General features: G+C 46.5%; 1 protein-coding gene across 1 annotated transcript; it reads left to right on the top strand.

Annotated features, from left to right (window-relative positions):
- Positions 1-3,352: 3,352 nt before the first annotated feature.
- Positions 3,353-7,913, top strand: LOC123159618 (uncharacterized). The gene is made up of 6 exons (XM_044577437.1): positions 3,353-3,715; positions 4,325-4,561; positions 4,715-5,202; positions 5,288-5,447; positions 7,810-7,817; positions 7,901-7,913. The coding sequence occupies exons 1-6, from the start codon at positions 3,353-3,355 to the stop codon at positions 7,911-7,913; spliced, it is 1,269 nt and encodes a 422-aa protein (XP_044433372.1).
- The last annotated feature ends 1,358 nt before the right edge of the window (positions 7,914-9,271 follow it).

The raw sequence follows: 9,271 nt of genomic DNA, 5'->3' as shown, positions 1-9,271 counted from the left end.
CTCATCAATTGTTCAATGAAATGCCCAGCTAAATGAAAATGGAAAGAGGAAAAAGATTACCACGTGGGCCATCAGTGGTCGAAACCATGCCAAGTCAGCATCAAAACCACTTTTGTTGAGTCAATGGGCTAAAGTAATCCGGTTTGAGAAGTGGAGTTGCTAGCTGCATACTGAAATGAGTAAAATCACATGGCATCACAACATTAAAAGCCAAAAGCTAATTTAATGTATACAAAATTGTTTCTCAGGTCAAATTATCTGTCCATCGATCAGCTTTCACTCTTAACATATCGATAAGTGCCTATGCAAGCAAACAGGTCACCGGTGTAAAAAAAATAGTACTCCTCAATCCAAAATAAGTGTCGTGGTATTGGTTCTATTTTGCATCAGAGGGAGTATTATTAATTTTGTTTCTTGTAATAACTACAATGTAATAATGTATATTGCAATAAGTGGTAACTCACATAAGTGCTTTGTAAAACTTGTTCATGTACTGAACTACTAATGCCTTGTGATGCTCTAATTTACTTGTGATGCCTCTGAGTTACTTGTGATGTCCTTTCTTAATTTTAATGTGCCACGCCAGTTCATTCATCATTTAGGGCTTGCTGTATGGAGGCTTGTCTACTTGCTGCTAATACAACATAATATTTGATATGAGCAGGGTGAACAACCTTCAGGTCTCGGGAATCTACTCAAGGCTGGAGACACTTCTTGTCTCACTTCTTTTATCATCGGTATAATATTCATATTAAGGAGTTTCTATAAGTTCATTGTTCTTACCTGCAAATTTAAAATGAAAGCACAATCAATCCATATTAAAGACTTTATGTTGGTTTTGTTTTGAAGGTTCTTACTAGGGTTCTTCTTGGCTGCAATTCCCTGGTATATTGGTGCTTTTCTTCTATTCTTTGTTGCTTTGGATCACCGGGAGAAGCCTGGATTGATTGCCTGCACAGTTGCTGTAAGTACTCCATTTTCTAAAGCTTATCACACAGTACTAGCATTTTCTTCCGTGTAAAAGAAAAGGGTTGTTGTTTGTCTTTTGTATAAAATGAACTGAAAACACTTAGATACTTATTAATGTTTCCTTACACGAATACTTCCTGTAAAGTTGATTTTATAAAGCTGTGTGATCTTTGTTTCTGAGACTGAAAGTGCTTCTATCTCAAAAAAAGAAGAAGCAAAAAATTAAAAGTGCTCATCCTAGTGGCAGGCACAGCTCCTGTCACTTGTGACCATTGCTGCTGGGAGCTTGATGGCATCTTGCCGCACGCCCTTCCCTTTTAATGCTGCTCCTTAGAGATCTACACCACCTTGTATACTATTCAGAGAAATGTATAACACTTATGCATTTCATTCATCTAATTACTGTAACCTGTTCTGCCATTTCAAGCCATATATACTATTCAGAGAAATGTATAACAATGATTGCTGCAGTAGCTCTAGGCAGAGCATGGCATGTTACTACCATAGAGGTACCCAAATATGTAGGTGTAGTTTGTGTTTTTATTTGTTCACACTGTCGCTGTATTGCTCAATTAGACAATTAGTGTTTATGAAGAAGAAGAATAAAGCTGCTGCTGTTGCTGTTATGCCTGTATTCACTGCTGCTGCTGCTGTACTTGTGATGATGTTGTACTTGTGATGATGCTACTTGTGATCTTCTGAAATGACCCATTGGGGACTTCATTACGCGGGGATAATGATTTTGCAGGTACCCCGAGAGGCCCTTGAGTTTGCCGAATGTCGATTAACTTCCGTTCCGGCAAATTCGGGTACTCCATATGTCCTATTTTCAGCAAAGGTCATGCTGAAATTTTCCGTGAATTTTAGCATGACTTTGCTAAAAATAGGACATATGGGGTACTTGCGACTAATGCATGGGCCGGGGTATCTTAGTACTTAATTAAGTAGGATCAACTGCCCCTTTATTCTTGCTGCATTAAACCATAGGTGGCAATAGAGCCAAGTGATTAGGCCCAACTTAGAATTCTCCTTCCCAGCTTAGCTTTTAGGGTGCCTTGGCGTCGACAAACCCTAAATTATAAAACCTTGGCTTTTAGGGTGCCTCGGTGTCGATAAGAACCTAAATGATGAAAGCTTAGGCTTTTAGGGTGCCTCGGCGTCGACAAACCCTAAATGATAAAAGCTTAGCTTTTAGGATGCCTCGGTGTCGACAAACCCTAAATGATGAGACCATGATCTTGTTCCTTGACAATAACCAACTTTTTGACCAAACTTTTTTCCTATTTAGAGCGAAACATGGCCCACAACGATGAGGCCGGCGGTTCGGGCGGCAAGCAATTCTGGGAGCTGTCCCAGGAGCTGGAGGAAGAACCTCACCGCTATGAGGACGCCGCGGAAGACACCGATCCTGACTACACAACCCCTAGTGGCGTCGGGGATGACACCACTGATGGTGCCGCCGAGGATGCCACCACTGATGATGGCGGCGCACGCACAGATGGCAGCCAACCGAAGAGGCAACGGAAGGACCGGCGCCCGAGCGTGCTCGGCACCGTCAAGGAGGAATTTACTGAAGTGAACTCCGACGGGCATCCAACGGCGCCCAAAGAAATAGTCAAGGGGTACTCGGTTCAGCTCGGGTGCATTCTCCGGAGCACCGTCTCGATCAACACCGAGAACCTAAGGCATAAGGACCGAGGGAATTTGCGCAGCCTCCTCTTCACGAAGCTGCACGAACGATACAAGTTCCCCGCTGACTTTGCAAACACACGCCTCTCAGGGAATAAAGTGAACAGTGCCGCCCTCACGAGGATGAGCACGGCCCTGTCTACTTGGAGAAGCACGGTGAAGGCAATGATTGAAAAAGGTGATAGTTATGAGAAGATCAAGGCGAAATATCCTTTGATCAGCGAAGATGACTACAAGGAGTTCAAGATCAAGTGCGAGAGCAGCGCAACCTCCGAATCAAGTCAGTGGGGGAAAGAAATGCGGCAGTTGAACTTAGGGGTCCACCAACTCGGTCCCGGCGGTTACAGAGTGGCGGAGCCTATATGGGACAAGGAGGACACGGAGCGTGCCGAGCAAGGCCTACCGCCCCGCTTCGAGAAATACCGTGACAAGCAGACCAGGAACTTTGTCAGGGCCCGGTACAAGGAGGACCCGGTAACAAAGGAGCTTACCACGGATCCGAAGACCAGGGCGCTTGAGCTTGTTGTGGTAAGGAATACACCCCCGCGTAATTAGCTCCATATGGTTGCATTCTAATTAATGAAGCCAAATTTCTAAATGGTTCACATTCCTTCCGCAAGAGGCTGAAAGCAGTACCGCGGGGTCGTCTCAGAGCTCCCCTTTCGACACCACTTTAAATAGGGCGTTGAATGTAATGAAAAACAAGGATAAGCTCAGTAAGCCGTCATCAGCTGGTCATGTGGCCGGCAAAGGCTTGTCCACAAAATGGTCGTCATACTGTACCGCTGGTGGGCGAAAGGAGAAAAAGACCAGCTCGGAAAGCCAGTCGCGCGAGGTTCAAGAACTCAAGGCACAAGTGGCGCGGATTCCGGAGATTGTCCAAGAGCAAGTGCAACAACAACTGGGAACGATGCTCACAGCCATGGTGCCTACCTTGATTCAGGGGCTGACGACGTGGATTGCGGGCGGCCAACAGGGGCCTCCCCCGGTTCCCAGCTTCATGGCCAGCAACTCGCACAACGCGCAGGCGGCGCCATTGGTGTCTCCGGCGGAGGCGGTATTCGTGTCTCCGGCGCCGGCACGGGCATTGGAGCTTAATGCACCCGGGTGTACGCCGGCCGGCACCTCGCCAGCAAGCGGCCCCTCCATCAGTTGCACGCCCGCCGTTGGCGGTGCCTCGACATTAGCCGAGCTCGACGGCATCACGGTAACTAAGCCTCTCGGCCGATGACTTCATCTCCTTGCCTTTGACTGGGCATCCCTGACGCCCTACATGTTTTCGCAGGGCGCCGCCGACGTTCCTTGCAGTCTCCTGCACTTCGTGGGCGGCGAGTTGGTCGATGTCGCCAAGGGCAGAATCGTTCAACCGGGCAACCGCGTGTTCCACGGTAATCCGATGCCACCCACCTTGTATAGGGTTGAACTGGTTCGGGTGCTGCCAGGCTGCGACGAGTTGTTACCTCCGATTCGACCCGCTGGGGCCGACGAAGATGATGTGATGACCCTCAGCGCCTGCGTAAGCTGGCCCCTGCTTTGGCCGAAGAGCCAGATTCGTTTGGGGGCGGGGGACACCACCCCACAGACAAGACCGCCAATCGTGCCAGCGCCAAGCCATGGCAAGAACGCCGCAATGCTACCGGACATGCCGGACATCCCTATGGCACAGGATCCGGACGACGACGACAACGACGACGGTACATTTACCAACGTCGATAAGTACTTTGCCGAACATGGGTACGGTGACGAGTTCTGCGGGCCTCCTTCTCAAGAACCCAACCCTGAAAAAGACGACCGCGATCTAGCTGGTACGGCGGAGAAACCCAATTGCAACAGGCGTCGTCTGGCGTTCAGTTCTCAGGAGACGCCTCCAGCTGCCGCCTTCACCGAGCCTCAGATAGGTGAGGTGCGAAATATTATCAGCCCCAACACGCTCAAGAAGGCGGTCTGTGAGCAGAACTCGATCCCATTACAGCAGATCAAGAAGAAGGGACGGAAACGAAAGACTAACAAGGGCGCCGGTGCGAGCCAGCCGGCACCGAGTACGATCCGTGCTCAGGACGGGCCACCTTCACCTAAGGATATCTCGAGGAGGGTGCATGTGGCGGGTAGGGCGATGCTACCGACAAATATGCTCAATGCTGCAACCGGTGCTATGCGGAGTCTGCATGACAGTGTTCTTTCTTTGGAGAAGCGGCGTCTCAGAGAGAATGATGTGGCATACCCGGTTTTCGTGGCCAAGGTGCCAGAGGGCAAGGGCTTTGTGGATAGCGCCGTCGGGGGTACGATCGTCCTGCGGTTTGATGACATCTTTGCTATGTTTAACCTTCATCCGCTGCACTACACCTTCGTTCGGCTGTTTTCGCTGAGTATGGAGATGCGGATCATTAGAGACAAGACCCCGGACATTGTGATAGTCGACCCCTTCTACATGCGTGCCAAGATGTTGGGCAGCGCTGGGGACCGGCAAGTCGCGAGTTCACACCTCGAAGGCGTCATTCTGGCAAACCCAGATAAGGATAACTTCCTCGTGCCTTACTTTCCCGAGTAAGTCATCCCCTAACCGCCCCGTAACATATGATTTCTTAGATTTTGATCGTTCTTTTTTTCTAACATTCCGTGTTCTGTGCAGTGACACACATTGCACACTCATCCTCTTAAGCCCGAAATATTCCATGGCCACGTATTTCGACCCGGACCGTGACTCCAAGATAGACTACACAAATATCAAGAAAGTTCTTGATGATGCTCTCCCCGGCTACACCGCATCTGGAGGCACCTTTAAGAGGCCAGCTCGTAGGTACAGCAGGCACGTGTTCACCCACAATACGACGTTCCCCTGCGTCAAGCAGCCGCCTGGCGGTCAGAAGGATGCCTACTACGCCCTCCATCACATGCGGGCGATCGTACGGGACCATAATCACCTTCTGCTACCAAATAATCTCAAAGATTGGGCCGCAAGCTTGGCGGCAATCCAGAACGCGGACATCCGACAAGAATTCTTTCGCATCCAGTCGGAGTTTGCAGAAATCATCCATCAAGATGTCCTTCGTACCTCGGGGCAGTTCTACCTCAAATATCAACCGTCCAACAGTGAGATAGACACAACGCTACAAATGCAGGCTGACAACGCCCGCGACTTCATGACCATCACGAAAGACGGCGGCTTCATCCACGCTCCGGTCCCATGAGTCGAGTCGAAAGTAGTGATGCTATGTGTAGTTCTGAAACATCGATTAGCTCATGTTGTAATTAAACTTTAATGAACTTGTATGTCTCTTTGGTTTGGACAGTCGTTCAACTTAGATGTAATCGATGCTATTTATTAGTAGGACCATGAATCGTGCTATTAATGTCTTGCTTTTCTCTTCCGATCCTTTTGTTGCATACTTATATATTGCTTATGTATTGTCTGTTGTTTGGCTAGTGCATAGAGATGCCGTCGTATGTCGTGTACAAGGGTAAGGTTCCCGGAGTCTACGACGACTGGGAGGAGTGTCGGAGACAGGTTCACCGTTTCAGCGGTAACAGTTACAAAGGGTACACCACTAGGGCGGAGGCGGAATCTAGATACGCGCGCTATCTAGCGGGAGAGAGGAGGGAGCGTTGGAGGAACCGGATGAAGACCAGTTTCATCGCGATGATGCTCATCGTGATGACCGCAGCTCTCTTCTATGTGATGGTAGTTTAGATGATCGATATCGACTTGTAATGTGAAGACAAACTCGCTACTCGCGGTCTCGAGACTTGTAATGTTCTATCTTTGTTCGGTCTTTTGAATTCGGAGACTAATATGATGAATTGTATTCGGAGACTAATCTTCTATTGTATTCGATGAATCTGCTGTTGCTGTGTGGTGCTGTCTATACTCTGTCCAATAATATATTTTGTAACCTGTGCAAATATCAGAAAAGAAAAAAAAATAATCCCTAATATTCATACTAATGGCGCATCACCCCAACGTGCGCCATTAGTATGCCAAAGGATACTAATGGCGCATCACCCCACAGTGCGACATTAGTATGGCAAAGCACATGTGTAAATATCGCCCCCTGGGAGGCACACTAATGGTGCATGTTGGTCTATACTAATGGCGCACCACGGTGCGCCATTAGTATACCAGATACTAATGGCGCACCAGTGATGCACCATTAGTATTTAATACTAGTGGCGTGGTACTAGTGGCGCACCAGTAGTGCGCCATTAGTAGGCAAAACTGGTGCGCCACTAGTAGGCCTTTTCCTAGTAGTGGTAGGCTTACAACCAGTTTTGATTTGGTTCTGAGATTAATTATATGAAAGAAACATGGGTTGCAACCAAGGATCTATTTCATGGTTTACAAAAATGATTAAATACGCAATTTTCATCTATCAAGGGAAGCTATCTGCTTTTGTTTGGCTATTCTGTACATTTTATTGTTTTTGACTTGGCATAGACATCATTTTGGATTTGGTACACTTCCTTGGTCTGCTGCAAACATAGGTTGGTTATCCCTATTTTGTTGCTGATGTTCATAGTCATTCCATTCCTATAAGTTGAGTTTCCTTCTACTTTCCTGTGACTTTTTCTCTCCATCCATTTAGGTACCTCTAGGATAGATAGTTTACCTTCAAGGTCAAGACCTTTCGTCACATCAATGCTCCCAAGCCCATGTGTGTTCATTCCGGCACCGCTGCAATGAGGAACAGGACCGGGCATGGAGGCTCACGCACTCCTTGGATAACCGGGGAATGACGTTGACGGCATAGCCGCCATGGTGACCGTCATGGAAGAATGCACGCACGGTCAAAGGGAGATTGGAAAGAAGGGACACACTATCAGGGTCTATGCACGAAGAGGAGAGCACAGCGGACGCCCATGCACAAGTAAAGAACAAGCTCGCAATTCGGGAGGCTCGACGGCAGCGGCGGGAAGGCGGTAGCGGCTGCCGCCGTTGATCGGACAAGCAGACAAGGAAGTGTATTTAGTTTATCAAAGTATATTAGTAGGTACTTAAAGAAAAAATAGCATTTCTTCCTAAATGGTACAGCTTGGTGATAAGGAAATTTTAATTAATACATGTGAAATTTTAATTAATACATGTGTGACACTATTAGTTAGAATATCTCAAAAATCAACTCAATAGTTTAGTCTTTAATTTCTGTCCTATTCCAGTTCCAAAGGCATACATGTTAGTGCCCTTTTTCTAATTTTGCAAGCTGCTGCATGGAATGTTGATAAACAATCTTTTAATTTCTGTTTGTAGGTATGTCAACTAGCCTTTTCTTGATTCTCTGTTCCATCTATCATGGACAAGGAACTTTTTTTCTTGATGCTCTTTATCATCTATCATGGACAAGGATACCTAAGTTGCCCAGAAGCTTATAATTTTGATATGTTTTCCTCAACTATTGTTTAGTTGATTTCCCAAATATGTTGTACAAATGGTTTTTTTGAGTGAATTGCTCGCCGTGAGGCGGGCAACGCGCGGCAAGCCGCGCCACCTATCTAGTTAGGTAACAAACGAAAAGGATGTTAGCTGATCAGCTGCTCACAAGGAAATAAAGTACTGGACTTCACGGATGATTGGAGCTGAAGCCTGAAGGTGAATGTGTGAAGCATTGAAGCAGATCCGAGGCAAATGAAACCGAACAGGACACAAGAGAATAGTCTTGTCTGGCAGCTCAACTATATTGTGAGCCCCAGCGAGACACATGAAACTGAACAGGACCCAAAAGAATAACTCTGTTTCCCAAGGATCCATGTCTCTAAGCTCAGCAATAGTCATGTGTAGCAGCTCAGCTATATTGTGAGCCACAGAAAAATTCTCAGCACGATCCACAAGTGGTAAAATCCATATTCACTCCCCATAAGAAAACAACTATCTTTGCAACAGCAGATTTTTTTTACCTGATGTACATGAGTGGCAATCTATGAAACATATAGCCTGCACCTGTTCACATGGGAACACGACAAAAGCGGGACGTGAGGCAAAAGAATGGAATAAGACAGTAGCATTTACTCAATTAACTGATGATGTGCGTAACGGCATGTCTAAGAAACTAGCTAGTAGCTCAAAGAGGGAAAAAGAGACACTGCAAAAAAAGAAGAGATTAATGTCACATTCATTATAAGCAGAAAAGAGAAACACATGTTATGTGTGTTAAAAATGAGAGTTATGCATCATGACCTTATTTGACACGGGACTGCTACGCGTCCGCCGGCTGATCTTTTTAAAAGATCAGCCAGAAAATAATAATAAAAAAGATCGGCCGACTCGCGGGCCATCAGATCTGGCGCATCAGCACCCTCGATCATTGCAACATAAGTATTGTTGCACAAAATTTCTGGAACAAAGGTCTTGTTGCATAATTTTTTTGCAACTGAGGTTTTGCTGCATATTGTTTTGCAACAGAGGCTTTGTTGTAGAATTGTTTTTTTTTTCGTCTTCATCTTTTTGCATTTTTTTTGCAACTGAGGTTTTATTGCAGATTTTTTTTTGTAGCAGAGGCTTGGTTGCAGAATTTCTTTTTTCGTCTTCGTCTTTTTGCAACATAGCTAATGTTACGGAAGAAACTTGTGCAACATTGGTGATGTTGCAGAAATTGCCAGAAAAATCGCCACGAGCCAGCGGCAT

Source organism: Triticum aestivum, chromosome 1D (assembly GCF_018294505.1).
Source record: "Triticum aestivum cultivar Chinese Spring chromosome 1D, IWGSC CS RefSeq v2.1, whole genome shotgun sequence".
Lineage (NCBI taxonomy): Eukaryota > Viridiplantae > Streptophyta > Magnoliopsida > Poales > Poaceae > Triticum > Triticum aestivum.
This window is presented reverse-complemented; position numbering and strand designations above follow the sequence as displayed.